At 38.7% G+C, this 25286-nt stretch overlaps 4 protein-coding genes and 2 long non-coding RNA genes across 8 annotated transcripts; all 6 read right to left on the bottom strand.

Annotated features, from left to right (window-relative positions):
- Window positions 1-2192: 2192 nt before the first annotated feature.
- LOC119078960 lies at window positions 2193-3603 on the bottom strand. Its single transcript, XR_005088092.1, has 3 exons — window positions 3454-3603; window positions 2759-2812; window positions 2193-2293 (listed from the first exon to the last, which is right to left on the bottom strand). It is a non-coding gene; the product is annotated as an uncharacterized LOC119078960 (long non-coding RNA).
- Window positions 3604-4609: 1006 nt separating this feature from the next.
- Window positions 4610-5297, bottom strand: LOC119078633 (ATP-dependent RNA helicase dhx8-like). Its single transcript, XM_037186229.1, has 2 exons — window positions 5157-5297; window positions 4610-5107 (listed from the first exon to the last, which is right to left on the bottom strand). The coding sequence occupies exons 1-2, from the start codon at window positions 5295-5297 to the stop codon at window positions 4610-4612; spliced, it is 639 nt and encodes a 212-aa protein (XP_037042124.1).
- LOC119078958 (pre-mRNA-splicing factor ATP-dependent RNA helicase prp22-like) lies at window positions 5262-5964 on the bottom strand. The gene is made up of 3 exons (XM_037186709.1): window positions 5863-5964; window positions 5575-5802; window positions 5262-5518 (listed from the first exon to the last, which is right to left on the bottom strand). The coding sequence occupies exons 2-3, from the start codon at window positions 5728-5730 to the stop codon at window positions 5360-5362; spliced, it is 315 nt and encodes a 104-aa protein (XP_037042604.1). The 5' UTR covers window positions 5731-5802; window positions 5863-5964; the 3' UTR covers window positions 5262-5359.
- A 1987-nt stretch (window positions 5965-7951) lies between these two features.
- LOC119078959 lies at window positions 7952-10564 on the bottom strand. The gene is made up of 3 exons (XR_005088091.1): window positions 10426-10564; window positions 9730-9783; window positions 7952-9252 (listed from the first exon to the last, which is right to left on the bottom strand). It is a non-coding gene; the product is annotated as an uncharacterized LOC119078959 (long non-coding RNA).
- Window positions 10565-11474: 910 nt separating this feature from the next.
- On the bottom strand, window positions 11475-15304 carry LOC119078950 (ATP-dependent RNA helicase DHX8-like). Of its 3 annotated transcripts, none has more exons than XM_037186695.1 (7): window positions 15209-15304; window positions 14569-15142; window positions 13769-14517; window positions 13469-13710; window positions 12867-13392; window positions 12579-12806; window positions 11475-12526 (listed from the first exon to the last, which is right to left on the bottom strand). In XM_037186695.1, exons 2-7 carry the CDS (start codon window positions 15113-15115, stop codon window positions 11564-11566), a joined length of 3255 nt encoding a protein of 1084 aa, XP_037042590.1. In that variant the 5' UTR covers window positions 15116-15142; window positions 15209-15304; the 3' UTR covers window positions 11475-11563. The 3 variants fall into 3 exon arrangements, with proteins under 3 accessions (XP_037042590.1, XP_037042591.1, XP_037042589.1); XM_037186696.1 differs by having other exon boundaries at window positions 14569-14807; window positions 14904-15260; XM_037186694.1 differs by having other exon boundaries at window positions 14569-15262.
- A 4431-nt stretch (window positions 15305-19735) lies between these two features.
- On the bottom strand, window positions 19736-23951 carry LOC119078926 (uncharacterized protein KIAA2013 homolog). Its single transcript, XM_037186668.1, has 8 exons — window positions 23631-23951; window positions 22486-22783; window positions 22241-22417; window positions 21640-22180; window positions 20892-21115; window positions 20723-20817; window positions 20039-20218; window positions 19736-19974 (listed from the first exon to the last, which is right to left on the bottom strand). The coding sequence occupies exons 1-8, from the start codon at window positions 23812-23814 to the stop codon at window positions 19751-19753; spliced, it is 1923 nt and encodes a 640-aa protein (XP_037042563.1). The 5' UTR covers window positions 23815-23951; the 3' UTR covers window positions 19736-19750.
- Window positions 23952-25286: the final 1335 nt, after the last annotated feature.

Raw genomic sequence — 25286 nt, 5'->3', positions numbered from 1 at the left:
GGGACAGGCTTCATTCGCCATTAGAGCGATTGAAGGAAAATATGGGCGAATGAACGGAAAATATTGGCGAATGAGCGAATTTTCCGTTGTTGTTTCCCCCTCGCTTCATGTGCTTCATGTAGAAATCATGTTAAAAAATTAGCGACGCACAATTTACAAATGATTAAGATCTCAATTTTGTCACCGACCGGCAGTACAGAAGCGACGTACGTCTTTCAACGTTTCCTAATTCGTTCAATAATTGTCATGAGTTTCACAACTACGTCCAAATAACAGAGAAAATTTTTTAAATCCAGTCGGGATGTAAACTTCTATGTAGACGGTTTCCAAAAAGATTTTTTTTTGGATATTGGGTACTACTAAATAGCAATTGCATCATCATTTGAGTCAACTGCTGGGTAGTAACCGACCAACTACCACTACAATAATCCAAAAAGCCCAGAAGGGAACCCAAACAAATTCGTAAAAAATCCTGAAGTTCTAGAACTCGCAAAATGTTCCACCTCAGTAATTTCAAATATCAAGAAGAAAACCAAGAAAATAACATTAAAAATTCCCTAAAATCCTAGAACTCTACAGCGGTTGGGCGTCCTCCTAGAAAGTTTACATACGAAATTGAATGTCCAACGCACTCAGTGCTTTGATGTAGCAAAAAATGATTTTGGATAATTTTTCATTTGACCAACCTCATTCCAATTGATTTTATATCAAATCACGACCACATTAACTGGTACATCTGTCAGACAAAGATTGTAGCGTAGTGGTAGATTTTAGATTTCGCGATCCAGTTTCACTACGCGTCGATGGTAGAATGGAACATTTCCATTGATTCATTTACTTCTCTTGCCAGGTTCTCTGACTTCTAGAGATTACTTTCATTGTATAAGGTGTAACGTATTTCGTTGAGTTCGGGCAGTGGAGATTACAATAACGGGACAATTGTATGATCATCCATAGATATTCTTTGGTTCGTGACAACAAAAACAAACAGTTTCATCATTCGTACAACATTTTATTAACATAAGTCAAACAAATTTCAAATAATTTTCTTACTTTCACATCCTAATCATCTGTACTGCTTTTGGGGTTGCAATGAATGATTACCCGATTGATGGTTAGATGGTAAATTTGCAATGATTAATCGGATACTTTACATACAAATAACTAAAGTAATTAAATGAAAAAAAAATGAAAAAAATGAACAGATTTCGAACACTGGCCCCATAACAAACCGTAAATTGCTGAATCCACGCTCTAACCCACTCGGCCAGAGGAGCTACAAAGCCCAACGTACATACGATTGTTATACAACACATTATTGTCTGACCTTACGAGTCGAACATGTGTACATGAACGAAAGGCTATATTGAGTGACACAATAGAATTCCTAAGACCTCAATGTGAGTGTGAAGTTGATTGCTGATGTTATTGGTACACATGCAAAATTACGGCGTAACAATGACTCATCACTACAATCAAACTCTGACGATATGAGGTGACAGCACCATCTACATCAACTCGATGCATTGGACGTCAATGTGTTAGAAACATGTGCATGCTACTGCCTACATGTGCATAAATCGTTGATTCGTCTGTTTCCTCCAGAGTAATGTTAATGTAGTGACACGAATAAAATCAGAGATCGCCGTAAGCCAGTTTGGTGTAGGCGGCTAGAGCGTCACATTTGTAATTATTATTTTGTCGTATGAGCACTGGTTCGAAATCGAGTTAAATTTTTTTCTAATTTTTTTTAATTTGATTTGAAACAATTTAATTAATTGTTAAAAGATTCGCTCTAATTTATCATTAACGTGATGCAACCATTTCTATCGCAATTTAATGTAATCCAACTTCAAAGTAAATATAGTTTTCAAATGTAAAAGTTTTAAAATTTGTCAAGCACCTCTCTCTTTGGCGCACTGGCAAACTGCTTGCCTCATGCGCAGAGGTACCAAGGTTCGAATCTCATAAGGCCCCATGAGACTCGAGCGCTGGGGAAATTGTCGAGGGCTTTGTGGTGGGTTAATGTTAAATAATGCTGTACGATTGTACACATCGGGAGTTCTTAGTTGGATTCTACAAATTGCGAAAAATGCTGCTGTGTAACGCACAAATATACACAAACAGTCTCACTTGTTATCGTGCACTTAGGTTAATGGAAATTTCAATTTGATACTATCTGTACTATTGTCTTCTCATTTCATCTAATAGAATAACAAATCTGAGCGCAATTTCGAATCCACCGGGAACGTGTAGACAATTTTTTTTTTTTTTAATTTTTTTTTTTTAATTTCTGAAACAAAAAACAGGTTACAGACATTGTAGTGCAAACAAATATTGATAAAAAAAATATTTTGGACCTATGGGTAAGGGTAATCTAGGGTAAAAAAAACTAGGATAAACAAAACTTGGAGCGAACTAAAGAAATTCAAGAACGATTTCATCGGTTCACAAAACATTTTTGAATATTTGATTTGCAGACAGCCGTTTTATTTGGTTGAACAAATAATGAAATGAAAAAGAAACAAAATTGAATACACAAGTTCGACTGGATACTCAAATTCAATTTTCATTACTACTATTTGCATAAGGGACTTAAACCTCTTACGCAAATTATTTGTTGTAATTTTTAAAAATTATACTTTCGACAAATCGTTTATTGAATGTTTACAAACTGAACAGGACTTGGAATGCAATCCAGGGAATTTACTCTACAAAATCGAATGAAAAATAAAAAAAAATCATTTTCCGTTCTCACCAATTGAGAGTGCAACCGAACTGTTGGCGGTGTTCTTTTGTCGCCAGTAGCATTCTGAAAAAATCAAAAAATTCTCATCTTTATCCATTCATATTGAAAACAAGGTCGGTTATAATAACTGGTAAACTGTCTACGCTTTCTACACTCTCTACATTATATGGGAAAATAATGGGGCGATAGAACATGAAGTAGAATTCGTATTAGAAACATTAGACGATAAATTCGTAACGAAAGAAGTAAAAAAATATTGGCTTGCCGTTAACAATAAACTGCAAAGTGGAATGAATCCATTCATCAACATAATTCTCTGGCACAATTTCAATTCATTTTCCTACAGTCTAACCAACTGATATTGAATAATTGTGTTTCACGATCATCTCATTTAAATGTCGTACCTGTACACTAAAAAGATGTTTTTTCTCCAACAATTTTCACCTCGTCTTCGGTTAGTTACCTGCGAGAGGTCTTACTTCATCAATGGTTCAAATTTGTGGCATTGTAAAGTTTCTATTTTCCCAATTTTATTCAAACTAAATTCCATTCTATGTGATTATGAATTATTGCGTAGTTACATAGGCATTTCTTTCAACTGAACCATGTACAACCGAATGGGATATAATGGTAACCAATGACAATATATATATCGCAGAGAGGCAGAAATTCACTTCATTTCACTAACATTCAATTACTCTTACCGATTTAGTGAAGAACCCAATCTATCCAATCTAATGGTTGGCTAAATAAAGCCAGCCATCAGAGATTCCTCTCCAGCCAGCAAAATACGTTCGAATTCTTTCGCTGCCAATAACACTCTGAAAAATCAATGATTTCTAGCACCCTTATTCAAACAAAGATTTCTCCCCCCTCTCTGAAAATGAAATAATTTCCGCATCTGCGCAGGCATCGTATAAATAGAAGACTGTATTTACCTGAGGGACCTTTTACCTGCAGGTGATATTGGAAATCATTTTTTTTTTCTCTTTGTTAAATTGGTTCATATACATAACGTGGGACGCAACAGGAATTGAACAATGATGCCGTTCTCTCATAGTATCTGGGTAAAGTACCTCTATATATGGACTCTGTAGACGTTGATCGTTGATTAAATAGAATATGGCCAAATCATCTTTTCTCTTGCTGAATTCCTTGGAAATCCACACAAAAATTTACGATCGTTGAACATACATACGATCAATGTGTCTGGTTTCTCCGCGGAACACCAAAATGCTCTTTTTGGTGTTCGGTTTTTTTTTTAGGAAGAGATGGGAGTGTAAGATAGAGTACAAAGAAATCTGGCACCACTCACGGCGCCGAGACTGGCCAAAGTCTAAAAATATTTCGAAAATACGAAAACTATTTCTCGTCAATGATTTTTCAGAACTTAAAGCAGAATTTTTGGATGTCAAATCACTGACTTAGAACGACTACAAAAGTCCACAGGGAAGTCGAAGCATGGCAAGATGGGGCTCGTTTGAAAGCCAATGAAATTACCCTTCGATTGATACCAAATCCAGATAAAATTAATGGACAGTCTAACGAATGGTGATGGTTTTCCTCTTGTCGAAATATATTTTGACTTTGGGCCAGTACCGGCGTTAAGACGTGAGGAATATCGAACTTCTTTGTACTCCATCTTATTCTGACGCAGTTTTTTTCGGATTTTTGAATTATCCAAGAGGTGGGGCCGAGTTCAATGGTATCGATAAATTAAACAAAATTATTTTCAAATCATCAGATTTGTAATTGTAACAGAAAAATAATAATTTACTGGAAAACGAAACATTCGCGACTCGTCAACCGCGCTAACAATCAAAAACTTTACGATTAAAAAGCTGTATAAAAATAGAATTTTCAATAATGGTCCTGCAACAATGATACACAATCATACACATCATATTGGCCATCCTCCATTGTGTGTGTGCCACACAAATTGTACGGCAGAACCTGTGAAAGCTTCCGGTAAAAATTCGGAGCATACCGCTGAATGTATTCGATTTCGATCTGCAACACTTGGCTCATGTACGCCTTTTTCGTCTTTATGATACTGTTGTAAATCACCACTGACGGACTGGCTGTGAATAAGACACTGGATGGATGTATGAGCACCGGGTCATCTCGCGGACTCGAAAATGTGAAATAAGCGTATCGGGACGTCTTCCAGGCAATTTTACGGAACGAACCGGAAGCGATTGCAATCTGAACTTTGGTCATATCATCGTCGCAACTCTTTCTCTGAATTTTCTTCTCATCCAACATCGTCGACAGTTGACACCTGATTTCGTAGGCTTCCTCCAGCGTTTTCCAATCCAAATAGAATTCCTTGCACCAGGCTCGGGATGTGATGTTGCTCTGGCGTAACCATTCATTGTAAACTTTGAGTAGAGTGACGTGATCTCACTTCCGGACAGTCGAACGTCTTCTTCTTTAAATCGGCTTCCATTTTCTTCTTCTTTGGTCTCTTGAACAGTTTGTCAACTTGTGCCGACAATATGGCTATGATGGTTAACATTTCCTCAGAGCAGCCCACATCAGCCGACATTATCAACATTTTTGACAAGTACGGTTCGAGTGGAAAGCTAGACATTTGTCGACCGATGCTGGTTATACAGTACTCGGTAGACGATCCATGGGTGGACTGTCAAGGAACTCGAACTGCAGAATGTTTTTCACACCCATCGAGAATAGAAGTAGCACGACCATCTCCAGATTGCCACGCAGTATTTCCGGTTTGGGTGCCTCCGCCATATTATTGTAGATCGCCTATTTATAACCCACACATTTTAAACGATGAAACGTACTGGTCTCAAGTAACTTACTTCCGAATAGAGACGATAGGCCACACCAGGCTGTGTTCGACCGGCTCGTCCAGATCGTTGTTTTGCCTGAGCTTTCGATATACGAATCGTTACAAGTGTTGTACACTCCAGAGCTGCGCCACTTCCCTTCGTCACATATTCAGCTTGCTTTACCATTCCACTATCAACGACAAATACAATGCCATCGATCGTAAGAGATGTCTCAGCAATGTTGGTGGCCAATATAATCTGATTTGATCCGAATAGGTAAAAGTCTCACAAGAGCAGAGTTAGTACTAATTCACGAACCTTTCTTGTGTGCGGCGGTGCTGGCTCAAAAATTAAATTTTGTTGCTCAGAAGGTAGTTTCGAATACAGTGGATGAGCGGAAGGACCAGCTCTTTCAGAAACTTTTTGTCGTAGTTAGCCCTCGCCAAGTACTGTGGCATTTGTGTGGACTTCCCGGTTCCAGTTTCAGCAATAACGATGACGACTGTGTTATTCTCCACCATCTTATGAAAGGAAGTAAAGATCAATATAGGCGAGTGAATGCGAGTGAGGACTTTTTACCTTCAAGAATTTGCTTTTGTACTGATAAATGGGAAGCTTTTTAGTAGTTGGGAAGGATGGATGTGGAACATTTTTCGAAACTGATTGTTTGCTCCGCTGTTTTTCGTAATTGAAATTTTTCTGCTTGTTGCCTGCTCTGACTGAACCACGATCCACGTCCTTATGTTCCACTGGCTTATGCTTTACTGGCTTATCTTCCACTTCTTTATGTTTCTCGGCACCGTTTTCCACTGATTCATATTCCCCCGCCACTACATTTCCCTCAGCGCCATGTCTCTCGTTCTGTATCGCCTCATCAGCAACAAATCGATTCAAATCTGACCCGAAATTAAAGTCCGGAAACCGGTTGTGATGATGATTTACGATTTGCATATTTAAAGTCAGCTGATTTGTGCGATTGACAACCACCTGTGGAGCTGGTTCGGTCGTCGATCCGATAGTCTCACCATTATCGACATCATAGTCATAAGAAGAGTATTCTGTCCGAGTGTTTGGCAAAAAAGGTGTCAATGCAGTGACAGGCTGTGGCATTTCATCTGTGCATCCAGTTGTTCCGAGATGATAGTCTGATAGTCTGATGTGGCGCTAGCGTTGTAACACTTCCAAAATTAATGATATCGATGGATGTGTCGCTTTCAGCTCTACTCGCAAGTAGTTGACTTCATGTCGAGGGGTAAACAACAAAAGCGAATTGTGGGACAGGCTTCATTCGCCATTAGAGCGATTGAAGGAAAATATGGGCGAATGAACGGAAAATATTGGCGAATGAGCGAATTTTCCGTTGTTGTTTCCCCCTCGCTTCATGTGCTTCATGTAGAAATCATGTTAAAAAATTAGCGACGCACAATTTACAGATGATTCAGATCACAATTTTGTCACCGACCGGCAGTACAGAAGCGAAGTACGTCTTTCAACGTTTCTTAATTCGTCAAATAATTGTCATGAGTTTCACAACTATGTCCAAATATCAGAGAAAAATTTTTAAACCCAGTCGGAATGTAATCTTCTATGTAGGCGGTTTCCAAAAAGATTTTTTTATACCTAGGACCCGATACTATTCGTACAACGGACTAAAAGTCTTTTTTAGCGTATTCGATTCCAGACCTCGCCTTCGGCTCTGTCTGGAAACTTCTCACACGCTAAAAAAGATTTTTATTCCTTAGGTACGAAATGTACTATTTTTTGGATATTGGCTACATAGCAATTGCATCATAATTTGAGTCAACTGCTGGGTAGTAACAGACCAACTACCACTTCAATAATCCAAAAAGCCCAGAAGGGAACCCAAAAAAATTCGTCAAAAATCCTGAAGTTCTAGAAGTCGCAAAATGTTCCACCTCAATAATTTCAAATATCAAGAAGAAAACCAAGAAAATAACATTAAAAAGTCCCTAAAATCCTAGAACTCTACAGCGGTTGGGCGTCCTCCTAGAAAGTTTACATACGAAATTGAATGTCCAACGCACTCAGTGCTTTGATGTAGCAAAAAATGATTTTGGATAATTTTTCATTTGACCAACCTCATTCCAATTGATTTTATATCAAATCACGACCACATTAACTGGTACATCTGTCAGACAAAGATTGTAGCGTAGTGGTAGATTTTAGATTTCGCGATCCAGTTTCACTAGGCGTCGATGGTAGAATGGAACATTTCCATTAATTCATTTACTTCTCTTGCCAGGTTCTCGCTAGACTTCTAGGGATTACTTTGATTGTATAAGGTGTAACGTATTTCGTTGAGTTCGGGCAGTGGAGATTACAATAACGGGACAATTGTATGATCATCCATAGATATTCTTTGGTTCGTGACAACAAAAACAAACAGTTTCATCATTCGTACAACATTTTATTAACATAAGTCAAACAAATTTCAAATAATTTTCTTACATTCACATCCTAATCATCTGCTTTTGGGGTTGCAATGAATGATTACCCGATTGATGGTTAGATGGTACATTTGCAATGATTAATCGGATACTTTACATACAAATAACTAAAGTAATTAAATGAAAAAAAAAAAAAGAAAAAAATGAACAGATTTCGAACACTGGCCCCAAAACAAACCGTAAATTGCTGAATCCACGCTCTAACCCACTCGGCCAGAGGAGCTACAAAGCTCAACGTACATACGATTGTTATACAACACAATATTGTCTGACCTTACGAGTCGAACATGTGTACATGAACGAAAGGCTATATTGAGTGACACAATAGAATTCCTAAGACCTAAATGTGAGTGTGAAGTTGATTACTGATGTTATTGGTACACATGCAAAATTACGGCGTAACAATGACTCATCACTACAATCAAACTCTGACGATATGAGGTGACAGCGCCATCTACATCAACTCGATGCATTGGACGTCAATGTGTTAGAAACATGTGCATGCTACTGCCTACATGTGCATAAATCGTTGATTCGTCTGTTTCCTCCAGAGTAATGTTAATGTAGTGACACGAATAAAATCAGAGATCGCCGTAAGCCAGTTTGGTGTAGGCGGCTAGAGCGTCACATTTGTAATTATTATTTTGTCGTACGAGCACAGGTTCGAAATCGAGTTAAATTTTTTTCTAATTTTTTTTTATTTGATTTGAAACAATTTAATTAATTGTTAAAAGATTAGCACTAATTTATCATTAACGTGATCCACGCATTTCTATTGCAATTTAATGTAATCCAACTTCAAAGTAAATATAGTTTTCAAATGTAAAAGTTTTAAAATTTGTCAAGCACCTCTCTCTTTGGCGCACTGGCAAACTGCTTGCCTCATGCGCAGAGGTACCAAGGTTCGAATCTCATAAGGCCCCATGAGACTCGAGCGCTGGGGAAATTGTCGAGGGCTATGTGGTGGGTTAATGTTAAATAATGCTGTACGATTGTACACATCGGGAGTTCTTAGTTGGATTCTACAAATTGCGAAAAATGCTGCTGTGTAACGCACAAATCTACACAAACAGTCTCACTTGTTATCGTGCACTTAGGTTAATGGAAATTTCAATTTGATACTATCTGTACTATTGTCTTCTCATTTCATCTAATAGAATAACAAATCTGGGCGCAATTTCGAATCCACCGGGAACGTGTAGACAATTTTTTGTTTTTTTTTTTTTCATTTTTTTTATTTCTGAAACAAAACAAAAGTTACAGACATTGTAGTGCAAACAAATATTGATAAAAAAAACTATTTTGGACCTATGGGTAATCTAGGTAACTAAGATAAACAAAACTTGGAGCGAACTAAAGAAATTCCAGAACGATTTCATCGGTTGACAAAACATTTTTGAATATTTGATTCGTTTGTTTGAACAAATAATGAAATGAAAAAGAAACAAAATTGAATTTATAGACCGTTCTCGAATGCACACAAGTTCGACTGGATACTCAAATTCAATTTTCATTTCTACATTCATTTGCATTTCATTTGCATAAGGAACTTCAACCTCTTACGCAAATTATTTGTTGTAATTTTAAAAAATTATACTTTCGACAAATCGTTTATTGAATGTTTACAAACTGAACAGGACTTGGAATGCAATCCAGGGAATTTACTCTACAAAATCGAATGAAAAATAATAAAAAAAAAATCATTTTCCGTTCTCACCAATTGAGAGTGCAACCGAACTGTTGGCGGTGTTCTTTTGTCGCCAGTAGCATTCTGAAAAAATCAAAAAATTCTCATCTTTATCCATTCATATTGAAAACAAGGTCGGTTATAATAACTGGTAAACTGTCTACGCTTTCTGCACTCTCTACATTATATAGGAAAATAATGGGGCGATAGAACATGAAGTAGAATTCGTATTCGAAACATTAGACGATAAATTCGTAACGAAAGAAGTAAAAAAATATTGGCTTGCCGTTAACAATAAACTGCAAAGTGGAATGAATCCATTCATCAACATAATTCTCTGGAACAATTTCAATTCATTTTCCATCAGTCTAATCAATTGATATTGAATAATATAATTGTGTTTCACGATAATCTCATTTAAATGTCGTACCCGTTCACTAAAAAGATGTTTTTTCTCCGACAATTTTCACCTCGTCTTCGGTTAGTTACCTGCGAGAGGTCTTACTTCATCAATGGTTCAAATTTGTGGCATTGTGAAGTTTCTATTTTCCCAATTTTATTCAAACTAAATTCCATTCTATGTGATTATGAATTATTGCGTAGTTACATAGGCATTTCTTTCAACTGAACAATGTACAGCCGAATGGTATATAATGGTAACCAATGACAATATATCGCAGAGAGGCAGAAATTCACTTCATTTCACTAACATTCAATAACTCTTACCGATTTAGTGAAGAATCCAATCTATCCAATCTGATGGTTGGCTAAATAAAGCCAGCCATCAGAGATTCCTTTCCAGCCAGCAAAATACGTTCGAATTGTTTCGCTGCCAATAACACTCTGAAAAATCAATGATTTCCAGCACCCTTATTCCAACAAAGATTTCTTCCCCCTCTCTGAAAATGAAATAATTTCCGCATCTGCGCAGGCATCGTATAAATAGAAGACTGTAATTTACCTGAGGGTAGACCTTTTACCTGCAGGTGATATTGGAAATCATTTTTTATCTTTGTTAAATTGGTTCATATACATACGGTGGGTCACAACAGCGATTGATCAATAATGCCGTTCTCTCATAGTATCTGGGTGAAGTACCTCTATATGGACTCTGTAGACGTTGATCGTTGATTAAATAGAATTCAGCCAAATCATCTTTTCTCTTGCTGAATTCCTTGGAAACCCACACAAAAATTTACGATCGTTGAACATGCATACGATCAATGTGTCTGGTTTCTCCGCGGAACACCAAAATGCTTCTTTTGGTGTTCGGTTTTTTTTAGGAAGAGATGGGAGTGTAAGATAGAGTACAATGAAATCTGGCACCACTCACGGCGCCGAGACTGACCAAAGTCTAAAAATATTTCGAAAATACGAAAACTATTTCTCGTCAATGATTTTTCAGAACTTAAAGCAGAATTTTTGGATGTCATATCACTGACTTAGAACGACTACAAAAGTCCACAGGGAAGTCGAAGCATGGCAAGAAAGCCAATGAAATTACCCTTCGATTGATACCAAATACAGATAAAATTAATGGACAGTCTAACGAATGGGGATGGTTTTCCTCTTGTCGAAATATATTTTGACTTTGGGCCAGTACCGGCGTTGAGACGTGAGGAATATCGGACTTCTTTGTACTCCATCTTATTCTGACGCCGTTTTTTTCGGATTTTTGAATTATCCAAGAGTTGGGGCCGAGTTCAATGGTATCGATAAATTAAACAAAATTATTTTCAAATCATCAGATTTGTAATTGTAACAGAAAAATAATAATTTACTGGAAAACGAAACATTCGCGACTCGTCAACCGCGCTAACAATCAAAAACTTTACGATTAAAAAGCTGTATAAAAATAGAATTTTCAATAATGGTCCTGCAACATTGATACACAATCATACACATCATATTGGCCATCCTCCATTGTGTGTGTGTCACACAAATTGTATGGCAGAACCTGTGAAAGCTTCCGGTAAAAATTCGGAGCATACCGCTGAATGTATTCGATATCGATCTGCAACACTTGGCTCATGTACGCCTTTTTCGTCTTTATGATACTGTTGTAAATCACCACTGACGGACTGGCTGTGAATAAGACACTGGATGGATGTATGAGCACCGGGTCATCTCGCGGACTCGAAAATGTGAAATAAGCGTATCGGGACGTCTTCCAGGCAATTTTACGGAACGAACCGGAAGCGATTGCAATCTGAACTTTGGTCATATCATCGTCGCAACTCTTTCTCTGAATTTTTTTCTCATCCAACATCGTCGACAGTTGACACCTGATTTCGTAGGCTTCCTCCAGCGTTTTCCAATCCAAATAGAATTCCTTGCACCAGGCTCGGGATGTGATGTTGCTCTGGCGTAACCATTCATTGTAAACTTTGAGTAGAGTGACGTGATCTCCTTCCGGACAGTCGAACGTCTTCTTCTTTAAATCGGCTTCCATTTTCTTCTTCTTTGGTCTCTTGAACAGTTTGTCAACTTGTGCCGACAATATGGCGATGATGGTTAACATTTCCTCAGAGCAGCCCACATCAGCCGACATTATCAACATTTTTGACAAGTACGGTTCGAGTGGAAAGCTAGACATTTGTCGACCGATGCTGGTTATACAGTACTCGTTAGGCGATGATTTAGTCAGCGCCCCGAATTCCTCGAGCTTTTCAAGCGCAGTTAACAGTGAATCCATGGGTGGACTGTCAAGAAACTCGAACTGCAGAATGTTTGTCACACCCATCGAGAATAGAAGTAGCACGACCATCTCCAGATTGCCACGCAGTATTTCCGGTTTGGGTGCCTCCGCCATATTATTGTAGGTCGCCTATAATCCATACATTTTAAACGATGAAACGTACTGGTCGCAAGTAACTTACTTCCGAATAGAGACGATAGGCCACACCAGGCTGTGTTCGACCGGCTCGTCCGGATCGTTGTTTTGCCTGAGCTTTCGTTATACGAATCGTTACAAGTGTTGTACACTCCAGAGCTGCGCCACTTCCCTTCGTCACATATTCAGCTTGCTTTACCATTCCACTATCAACGACAAACACAATGCCATCGATCGTAAGAGATGTCTCAGCAATGTTGGTGGCCAATATAATCTGATTTGATCCGAATAGGTAAAAGTCTCACAAGAGCAGAGTTAGTACTAATTCACGAACCTTTCTTGTATGCGGCGGTGCTGGCTCAAAAATTAAATTTTGTTGTTCAGAAGGTAGTTTCGAATACAGCGGAAGGACCAAGTCTTTCAGAAACAAGTTGGGACGATCACGAATTCGGGTCGTTATTGTGTCAGCAGCATGTTCGATCTCTTCTTGTCCGGGAAGGAAAACGAGAATGTCACCAGTTTTTGGTGAACTATGCAGAAGACACACTTTGTCGACAACGGCCGTTAAGTAATCTGGATCTAGATTGCCGTCATAGACAATGTCAACTGGAAATGACCGACCGGGTATATCCAAGACTGGAGCGTGATCGAAAAATTTTGAGAATTTTTTCGCTTCCACGGTAGCTGAACTGATAACGACCTTAAGATCGGGCCGTGATGCAACAGCTTTCTTTAAACAACCCAGCAGTACGTCTGTGTTCAGGTTCCGTTCGTGAGCTTCATCGATAATCACCACGGAATAGTTGCTAGCGGTAGCGTCCGTTGAGAGTTCATGCACAAGAACACCTTCGGTGACATAGCTGGTCAAGAGTGAGATTATTCAAAAAAAAAATTAGTAATTTTCAACAGCAGTCGTTTCATCAACGGTTGTGTCACCTGATTTTCGTTGTATTTTCCGTACAGTTGTCGAATCTGACTCGGTATCCCACCTGTTGACCCAATTTCGTACCAAATTCACAGGCGACCCGCTTTGCCAAAGACTTAGCTGCAAGTCGACGTGGCTGAGTGCAAATAATCTTTTTGTCGTAGTTGGCCCTCGCCAAGTACTGTGGCATTTGTGTGGACTTTCCGGATCCAGTTTCAGCAATAACGATGACGACTGGGTTATTCTCCACCATCTCATGAAAGGAAGTAAAGATCAATATGGGCGAGTGAATGCGAGTGAGGACTTTTTACCTTCAAGAATTTGCTTTTGTACTGATAAATGGGAAGCTTTTTAGTACTTGGGAAGGATGGATGTGGAACATTTTTCGAAACTGATGGTTTGCTCTGCTGTTTTTCGTAAATGAAATTTTTCTGCTTGTTGCCTGCTCTGACTGAACCACGATCCACGTTCTTATGTTCCACTTGTTTATGTTTCTCGGCACTGTGTTCCACTGATTCATATTCCACCGCCATTACATTTCCCTCAGCGCCATGTCTCTCGTTCTGTGTCGCCTCTTCAGCAACAAATCGATTCAAATCTGTCCCGAAATTAAAGTCCGGAAATCGGTTGTGATGATGATTTACGATTTGCATATTTAAAGTCATCTGATTCATGCGATTGACAACCACCTGTGGTGGAGCTGGTTCGTTCGTGAATCCGATATTCTCATCATCATAGACATCATAGTCATAAGAACTGGAAGAGTGTCCTGTCCGAGTGTTTGGCGAAAAAGGTGTCAATGCAGTGACAGGCTGTGGCATTTCATCTGTGAGATCCAAGTGATCCAGTTGTTCCGAGATGATAGTTTCTGCTACATGCGGCAGTAAATTAGTGGAGGACGACTGTATGTCCTGAAATTGTCCATCGTCACTCATTGCCGCATCACGTACACCCTGAATGAATTCCCATATTTTCTTTCGCGGTCCCATTTTTGTAGGCAGTAACGTTTTTAGATCGTCTTCAGTTAACAGCAGAAATGCAGCCCTGTCGATTTCATTGTCTGTAGAATTGAGAATTGAGATTAGGATCAAATAAAATGCATTGTACCTACCAACGAATACTTGCAGAACGGTTTCGCAATTGCATTTTTCTAATGCACTTCGTACGAAGGCATCGCCAGTGGTATTCACGTCTGACTCGTAATCGTTTCGCTTATGTGAAACTGACGATGGATGGTATGAAGCTGTTGGTTCACGACGTTGAACTTCTGGCTGACGATTTGAAACTGTTGGTCCATGTTGTGAAACTGTTAACTGATGATGAGGTGAAGCTGATGATGGATGGTGCGATTGATGTGTTACAACTGTATCACGAAGTGAAACTTCTGGTTGGCAACGTGAAACACTTGGTTGATGATGGTGTGAAACTGTCGATGGATGGTGCGAAGCTGCTGGTTCACGACGTGGAACTTCTGGTTGACAATGTGGAACTTCCGGTTGACGATGTGAAACTGCTGATTGGTGCTGTGAAACTGTTGGTTGATGTCGTGGATCTGCTGGTGAACGGTATGAACCCCATGGTTGATAACTTGAAACTGTTGGTATAGCGTTTGGTCTGCGCTCGGGAGTAGGTTCTTCTCTCGATGTTGAAGAACCCATTGTAAATTTTTTACTTTGTGTCACGTACTATATAACGAACAAAGAATGGTTCAAATAAGTCGATAAATGTTCACAGAAACACCACGAACGTACTTAATAGTTCGATTATATCTCCAGGCTTGACACCAGTTCATCAGATGATTAACACAACTTGCTTATCAACAAAGGCTGACGAAATATTTGACAGTTCCGACAGCTCCGACAGTGCTGTTATTAAATGTCAGGTAAATTTTCTTATTCGTCTACTCGGATGACGGGAAAGTCCCGAAAATTTTGTACATTTTTTTGACAGATGGTTTGACAACAAAAGTGTACTAGAATCACTACAATCGCTGCTCGTCGATGACAGAACTATACGAATATTACGCGGGCATTTATCATAATATTTCCTTCGTTTCTTTTTCGCAACGTAAAAATCGGCCTTATTACGCGGGAACACATAAAAAAGAATTCATCTACTATGACATGGGGGGGGGGGCTGAACCAAATTTAAATGAAAAGGTAGGATAACCTCAACTTTTTTTTCTTGAAATGTTAGCATGGGTTGAGTTTAGATAATATACATATAAAATTAAAAAATTCACCGAGCCGTTTTACAGAAAGTACTTTTCAACTGTTTGTAGACGTTGTTTTGATATGCTAAACTAACGTAAGTATCCCAAATTTATTTTTTTATTGTAGCCAATGCTTTTAGCTTTCGACTGATACCATACTTGCCATATAAGTTTGGAAAAATTAGCAGCTACCGTCCCTATTGTCTGGTATAAAAAAAAAGAGTGATTTTAGGAGCAAAGATTTTTTCTTAGTTTTTTTAACGTCGTTTTTTATCAATAAATAGAAATAAGATAAAAGAATAAGTTTTGGCAGAGTAACTTCACGTTTCCTTTATAATGGTGACCGTTTATTTGCCATTTTCTGATTTTTTAAGATGAATAGTAGACAAACTTTTTTAGTAGTTCAGTGTAGAAAACTTCAATAAAAAAACGGTTACAATGTGCAGTGACATTTTAGTGATGACCACTCGATATATATGTGGTCATAAATGTTGCTTGGACCTTACTAGTATGTAAAATGTAAATCAGAGCTTCCAACATAGTCTTTTCCAGAATCCAAATCAAAATTGAGAGGATTCCGACTACTTAAAGTCGTGTGACACCGTTTGTCTATCATCTTGACATCATCTATCACGGTGTGCCTGAACCAAATTTAATCAAAGTCTCCATACAAAAAAATGTTTAATTTGTGTCCACTCCACAAACAATCAACAGATTCCATATATGAGGAGATTTATTTTCGCCAATTTCACGTACCTCGTAAAAATGTATGGAACGAAATCGCTGAAACACACATAATGTTTTACATTATTTCGAAAAGCGCCCGCTGCGCCACTCTACCCTTCGAACAAAAGTTGTTTGTTATGACCCAAAAAAGTAAAATACGAAGAGAAATCAGAGGTTCAGGCACACGACATGACACTACAGTTGCCAAATAGAGTTCTGTTTTATATGAAATTGTTTTTTTTTTATAGTGTCTTACAGTTGTACCCTATTTAAAGTATCACTCATGCTTGAAACTATTCCTGTTTTAAGTTAATATAAGATTATCGATACATGAGATGGACAATCGAGGCTTGCCGAGCGAAAACGAAACACAACAGATGCACTTGTCAATAATTTCCATTTATCCATCTACACAGCCGTCTAGATAAATAACTGTGACGTCACAACATGGCCTCAGTATGATAATATATATATTACACACTTGTCACGAAGAAGTCGAGGCTTGCCGAGACTGATAGTGACAAGTGTGTACTCTATTTTATCACATAAGCGAAAACGAGACAACAATATAGAACTGAAGTGTAATTTTTGAAATAAACTTCTAGTTAAGTAATTTTGACATCCGAACACCGCGCGTATGTGATAAATTTAAATTACATATTGGTGTATGCTTAGACTAACAGTAATCTACGGATTGCCAGTCTATATCTATTTAGTCTAAGGGTGTGAGCAAGACAAATAGTTTCGTTTCAAATGGATTAAATTTTGATGTTTTTTGCCATATCATATCTCATTGTGGATTAAACCTCTATGGGTACCTCTATGGGATTAACATGTTTACTGCTTCGCTTTCAATCTGCACTTTAGCTATTTTTGTCGTTGAAATCTTAGAGTAATTATACCTAGAGAGGAAATTTGTACGACGAAATGTGGTCCCAACATCAGTTTGTATAAGATACACATTTCGTATAATTTTACACCAATTTTACAGTATGCGTTGACGCCATTTCGCTTTTGATAATTCAATTTGCCCTCTTAATTAAGAGGGCAAACACACATACCAATAAACATTTCGTATTTCATGTTGGGACCACATATTTTACGTAATTTGGTTCGAAATTTCCTCTCTAGGTATAATTACTCTTAGGTTGAAATGATTAGACTTCTGACCTTCTGAAAGGTGAAGTTGTTTTACTAAATTGTGTTTTTGACTCACAGCTTCTTTGTATTGGTCATTGTAATGCTGAAATCACAGGTTGACAGGACTGCTCTATAAAATAAAATTTAATTCCAATCATCAATGATACCAATAGAGGTACCACGCCTCTTGTGTACTTTAAAAATTTATTTATTTTCGTGAATGTTGGCAATTTCAATATCAGGTTTAATTTCAGTTTTTCTTTTACGATGTCTTACATAGCAGGAACATGAACAAATTAACACAATCACCGATCCTATGCATGTTAATACGATGATAGGCACAGTCAAGTCCTCCTAAAATGTTTTTTATTTTGCAATTTGTGTCATAGTAACCAAACGAATTAAAACTTACTGGTGGCTGAGGCTCGGTATAACAAGGTGGATTTTTACAACGATTCCGTCGACCACCTCGTCCCCAACTAGCACCACCTCGCCCCCAACTAACAACACCGCCATTTACGGCTTGAATCAAGTGAATTAAGGCCACAAAAAATAACACTATTGAAGCATTAAAAGAACGCAAACTTTCACGATAAGATGACATACTGACTGAGTCTTAGAAAGGAGTGTCGCTCAACATATTACAAAAAAATCATGCCGCCAGTTCGCGAATAAATTCTGTGTGAATACACCACATAAGAGCGTTTACGTTTTATATTTGGCATCGGTGACCACTTCGAGCTATAATTAGAACCACGCAATGTTTTTTTTTTTTATAAAAGCGTCTCGTAGAACTCTCGATAGAACTGCGCCTATGAGTTTCGAATTTGCAAAAGTAGTAACAAATGCTTCAACCACTATCCCCGATTGAGTACAGTGAGTGTTTTGATTTTGGACACGTTGTTTTACGACCACTGACAATCATGATTCGGCTCGACTGTTAGTTTTATCCAATAATTTCCAACTCAAGTCAGCAGATTTATTGAAGAGAAACACAAAGATCACTGTGTTATGGATTGTCTATTACTAATTAGCCTATTAGTGAGGAGCGAAATCAGTAACTTTTAATAAAAGAAACGTAACGCAATCCCTCTGTATACACACAAAAAAAAACTGATTCATTTTCGAGAACGTATTCTGCCCCTGAACGCAAGAAAAAAAAATTGCATGACAAAGTGGCCGTTATATGCTTCTGAATAGATTGTGGAAATTGTTATGGTCACTACCACAAATATCAACGACAGCGCAGCCTGCGAGTCGGTAAAATTTTCGATCCATGAAAATATTGTTCGTAATACGAATTTTGTATGCAGTGACTGACTTGCCGACAGCGTCAATCATTGAGAGTCGTGTGTAACTCAACAACTGCCACTTGTGACGCAAGAATTTTTGGTTAAAAATACAATTTTCTTTTAAAAATATTTTCCTGTGTTAAGGCGTAGATTGCATCACCTAAAATGATATTAGTTCTGTTGTAAGCATGTATAGGGACTTGAGTCACGTTTCCCCTATTGAGAGTTTGTTGTTTGCATTAATGCAAGCATATTACACAGCAATTGCATTACCATTTGAGTCACCTACTGTGTAGGAAACCGCCCACTCCCACCTCAATAATCACTAAAATCCCAAAATAATCACACAAAAACTATGATTAATTCAGAAGTACTAGAACTTGGAAGATTTTGGACCATGTGGAGTGATGGAATTGTGGGAACCCAAAAAAAAATCTGAAATTATCTAAAAATCCGAAAGATCTAGAGCTGGATGATGGTGAACCATGCGGAATAATGCGGAATTTGTATGAATCAACCGACTACCACCTCAATAATCGCAATCGAAAATTGTTTTCGCAACAAGTGACGAAAAGTAGGACTTTCCATTGCCTTTATTGCGAAAAATTGTTTTCGCCTCTCTTCCTCATTTGACCTAAGGTATGCACTTCCTACAACAAGTCCCTAAAATAACAACATTTTTTTTGTCACTTCCAACCCTATTAACAGCTGCCACTCCTCAGGATGATGAACTAGAAACCCCCTCCCATTGGGAAGTGTGTTCTCCTCAATGAACTGAACTCTATTATCGACCTTGTCCGACCAAAGCTGTAGAACACATACCTGGAAATATATCGAGGTGGCAAGAGTTCCAGCCTTCATTATCTCGGAACAACCTTTTTCGACAAAGGGATCTCTCAAAAGATCTTCTTCCGGAAGAGTATTCAAATATGAAGAAGAAGAAAAAAGCCCAATGACATGTAAGGTTTGACATATCTGTATCTGAACTTATCGGGCGGCTCGCAATATTCTTTCACAATCAGTTTACACAAGAACACATGGAAAACAATTATTATCACGCAGATGGAGATCCAAAATAGCGTCGGCAGTCCACCCAAATGATGGCCATGCTTGTGCAATGCGATGATGTGATGTTCGTGGGCAGGTGCTACAAACATGAAATCGTAAGATTTAGTCACATGAATTCGATTAGCGTGATCAAATGCACAGACCTTCGGCCACCTCCTTCACATGTATCGCATGATGTAGTTCAAGAATGTGCTCCCTATCGGACGCAATGTACAAAATGGCTGTGAGTGGATCAGTCAATTTCACTGGAAACATGGTCTTTTCGGGACCCAATTTAACGGCATCGTCTAAACACCCAGCATCACATGCATAATACTGTCCGTCTGTGATACAAAGGAAAAGAAATTAAAAAAATTTGCTCGGAACGAAGGAGACCAGCTTTGAACTTTGGTTAACCAGGGTAACCATCATCGACGGTACATCGATCATCAACGGTACATCGATCATCAACGGTACATCGATCATCAACGGTACATCGATCATCAACGGTACATCGATCATCAACGGTACATCGATCATCAACGGTACATCGATCATCAACGGTACATCGATCATCAACGGTCCATCGATCATCAACGGTCCATCGATCAGCAACTGTACATCGATCATCAACGGTACATCGATCATCAACGGTACATCGATCATCAACGGTACATCGATCATCAACGGTACATCGATCATCAACGGTACATCGATCGTCAACGGTACATCGATCATCAACGGTACATCGATCATCAACGGTACATCGATCATCAACGGTACATCGATTCTGGCAATGTGGTTACGGTTACCAAGAAAAAATCAACTTTTTTTTACACAAGTCTCACCTGTTCGGTCTAGAGCGACGTACATTACGGCTTTATTGTCAGTGGTAACTGCTACGCTTACATTCACGTGCGTCATATTACCATACCTGATTCGTCTAAAAAAAAAATCAAATTTAACCGACGAATTTTGAATGTAAAAAGCAAGGTGCACCGCCACCGTTCCACTTACCGAAAGAAGTAATCTCGATGCAAATATTTCGGATGAATGTTGAATTCCAAGTGCTGATTACTGAACCGAAATCCACCGAAACTAAGTACCATTGCCTGGACAACACCGGAAGCACCAGCTTTTATCAGATTGTGACAGCCCTGCTTCTCTAACGTCAGCAACCATGACGACACCAGAGTGTTCAGTTCGTCGATGGTTTTCATGTTACGCCACAAATTTTCCGCCTGAAAATGGTTCAACGTTGAACAGACGCAAAATAGAATTGAAAGGTAAATCGATCGAGAACGACGTCTAACCGGAACCCGAACCTGATTGCTACTCTAACCTGAACTAAGATTTTAGGTTCAACCCGAACTTGACTTGAACCTGAAATTTTCAATTTCGGGTTCAACTAGAACCTGAATTGGTTTGACCGTGCCTGAACTTTCACTTTCAGATTTGTCCTGGAATTTGCGGTTTGGATCAGGTCGGGTTCGAAATTTCAAGAAAAATGTTGGGTTAGCCGAATTTGGCCTGATCCAACCTAAAAATTTCAGGTTCGGGTAAAACCAGAAAGTAAAAGTTCAATGTCGGGTCAGATTCAGGTCGGAGCAACTCAGGTTCGGGATAAGTCAGGTCAACTCAGGTCAAGTTCGGTTCGAAACAGAACATCCTGAACTCTACCCGAGCCTTATTTCGGAAATAAATTTCATCTGAGATCATGTTGTAGCGGCATCCTGGAAGGGCATGAAAGATGTTTATGACTCACCTGCAACGTATGATGTCTCGTATCGTAGCATCCCTCGACATTATTCAGAATTTTATCGATGTCCAGCCGTTGCGATGGTGGAATACCGTCCTCACTTTCGAAAGACCGTACCTGCGACAGTACCGCATAGATGGTGGCATTTATCCGATCGCCATTGATCGAATCTTCAGCTAGCGACGAGCTGATTTCAAATCCGGTCAGCCATAGATTTTTCCATATTTGCATGTGCAGCCGCTTGAAACTATACAGTCGATGCTCTTCGTTATTGTGCTCAGCCATTTGTAATGCCTTTTGCATGCTATCTATGGCACCCTTTTCCACTTCCAATCTCGTTTTGGAATATTTGTCCCTGGAAATCGGCTCGGAGTAGTTTATTGTCAGCAGAAATTCCAGTTTCGTCACTCCGCGCTTCCTCAAGGTAACCGATTTCGGAATTTGTCGCGCTACAATTGTAACGACGATAATTTCGTCTTTGACCCGGTTCGGTTCAACAATGCCGGTGGTCACTTCGTATTCGGCGATGGTTGATCCGTGTTGCAGTCTTAGTGACGGAAAAAACCGTGAAATTCGTTCCATTCGGAAGCAGTGATCATTCACTTACTTGATTGATTCTCGTTCAGCTTTCAGCCAATTCGATGACATTGATCCGGTCAAATCAACGTCAATCATCTGGGTCATTGTGTTCGTTATACTGATCTCCTGGACGAAAACTTGTGGGATGAAACGATGTGCGTAATACTCGTATGAAACATAGAATCCAATGTCGAAACACTGAAACCTAACGGAAAAATCGGTTTGTTGAATGCGCTGCATTTCATCTATTTCCCACTTATCGGGATCACTTACCTATGCACAAATCCACTTAAATAGTCGACAACGTAAGCCTCGTTGCTCTGGAAATTGCTTCTGTGCGTTACGGATATAATCGGATGAAAAAGCACCGGCTGCGACAGATACCTGCCGTACTTAATGTATATGTTGGCATTGGGCGTAATATCCAGACCCATAAAGCCATTTCCAACATAGGGAACGAATAGATCTTCTCGGATGGACTGGACTGGATTATGTCGAATGTTTGCGTTGAATTCGATGTTTTTCATGTAGAATGGTGTCAATCGATCGTCCAGACATCGTGCCAATGGATCTGTGTAGTGGAATGTTGGATGGTCAGTGGATGGATTGGATATTCAGTTTCAGAATATTTCGAAAATTTCGAAGAGCGCAAAGAATTCGTCGTCGGACAGAGAAATGACACTGCATCTAGCCCTAGCCGAACACGGAAATGTTGCAGTAACATGGCTGCCGGGAAATATTTTCGCACAAAATTTGGATGCGATGCCGGGAAATCGAGACTTCGCCGAAGGCCGAACAAGGCACGGGGGAATGTACGGACCGGTAAGTCTTTGGTAATTGGGAACATTGCTTTCCATTCCCGCACCTAGAAGACTCCAGTTCAGTTTTGCGAATTTTCTTGTAAACCAACTTCTAGTGAGGTTGTTATTGCCACCGTGTCAATTTAACAAGAACAGATTGACGACAAAGGAGAAAATCATTGCACAATACTGAGAGGACGATAGAAAAACGACCGAATTGATCGGAATATCCCAATTTGTCTGTCGAAATTCCTTCGTCCGGCTAAAATTCCAATGACGGAGAACCACAAATCAATGACATAGTCGAATGATCTCCGAATTCTTCTTCACAAAAATGAAAACCGAATTCTGATCTTATCTGCAAGCACAATGCTTAAATACGAATGGAGAGTACGTGTCAATGGAACCTGAAGACTGTCGACAAAATTTGTGTATGGTCTCTAGGCGAGAAAATAGCTAACCGGTGTACCACTCCTTGATTGCGATACGCAGTACAAAAAATTCATTCATGTCTTCAGGCTCAATTGTTTACACAACTTGAATGAACATTTACATCATTTCATGGCATGATATCATACACTCCACTGAGACCGGGCGAAATTGACGAATTGTATTTACCTTTAAATGTCTGTTCACCTCGCGTAAAATATCCAATAATTATTGGACCAAAATATAACAGAATGATAGTGACTAACAACAAAATGATAAACAATTTCCGGTACGATATGTGGCCATCAATGTAGCGCCTCAATTTCCGTATCGATTCATTGGAATCAACTTTGTATTTCAGATTTCTTAACATTATTTTTTTGTCGGAAATCTTTTGTTTTAGCACGGCAACATTTCACTGCAATAATATTTGTGATTTTTTGACTTTTCCATATCGCAATTTTCTTTACAGAGACGATGTCATTTAGATATACCGATCGATGGTAAAATGTCAAAATGATTTTGTGTGGATATATGTGTGTGGTACAAACAGTGGTATTGAAACGAACTTACTTTAAAGAGGTGTGAACGTAGTCAAACAAATAGCGGAGAGTGATCCAAAAACCATATACGTTAGTGCTACAGCACTAGCATTGCTAATTGTTGTCGAGACAACGACGATATGACGGTGAATGATGCCTAGTGATCGTTCTCTTTCTATATACCCAATTTGATGGTGAAACTAATGAATTAAAAGATTTGATATAAATGTTGAATGTAATATCAAACGAAGGAACAAGGAAGGACTTGTGATATTCTTGACGTCTGTAAAAGGTTATCAAAAAGACAATTCTAACAACACCTTTTTAACCTTTCATTTGTTATCGACAGCAACTGAAAAAGAAGTATATAGTACGCAATATCCGGTTAATGTGGTCTTTTATAGTAAAATCGTCTATTAAAATATGTGAGGTAATAGATTTTGGAACATTTGTGGTAGTGTCCATCTTTAAGATTCACGCCAAAGAATCTGTAGATACTCGGTAGTTTTCACGGTAGAATTTACATAAAAAAATTTGATAGACACTCGAAGGTGCACCTGAATGGCGCAATTTTTATGAGGTTTACCGAGGATTTTACTTGAATTTGGGTGGACCATTGTCGATAGTAAGCCTTATTATTAAACACTTGTACACAACAATGATCGATGACTTTGTCCCTTCGAACTTCCCTTTATCCATCCAGAGAAAACTTCTCATCGTGTGTTCACATCAAAAATTAGCGATGGAAAATCTTTAGAAGCAGAACTGATTTTCAATTTTCATTGTCATGTTTTTCGCATTTGGAGTTACCTTTTGCATTCTTTTGTGAAGAGCGAGGTCCGAAGGGTCTTCTAATTTGTGTATAATGGAGGGGAATGATAAGTTTTTACAAATTTTCTTCAAGTCAGTCCGGCTCAATGAAGTTTTGTGAATTTTGAAGATCGAAAAGGACTTCAGAAAAAAATGATAAGAACTGATGGGTGCGATCTTACACATCAAATAGTCTGTTTGAAAAAAAAAACGAAGTAATAGACTTGAAATCAATCTTTTTCAAATATACTGGGATTAAACGAAGTAAAGTCAGAGGCAGTGAAGCTTCAGCATGAATTTGTTTTTCAGCTGATCTACACATACATTCAAAACTGTTTATACAGTTTAAGCTACGCACGCGTGTGGTAGTGGTAAAACCGTATAAAGACGTTTAAACAGTTTTGATTGTTTTTGTGAATCAGATGAAAAACAGCTGAAGCAAATTCATGCTGAAATTTCACTGACTGTAATTAATTTGATGGTAAAGCCGCTG

Source organism: Bradysia coprophila, unplaced genomic scaffold (assembly GCF_014529535.1).
Source record: "Bradysia coprophila strain Holo2 unplaced genomic scaffold, BU_Bcop_v1 contig_297, whole genome shotgun sequence".
Lineage (NCBI taxonomy): Eukaryota > Metazoa > Arthropoda > Insecta > Diptera > Sciaridae > Bradysia > Bradysia coprophila.
The sequence above is the reverse complement of the archived record's forward strand: the minus strand, read 5'-3'. Positions and strand labels throughout refer to the sequence as shown.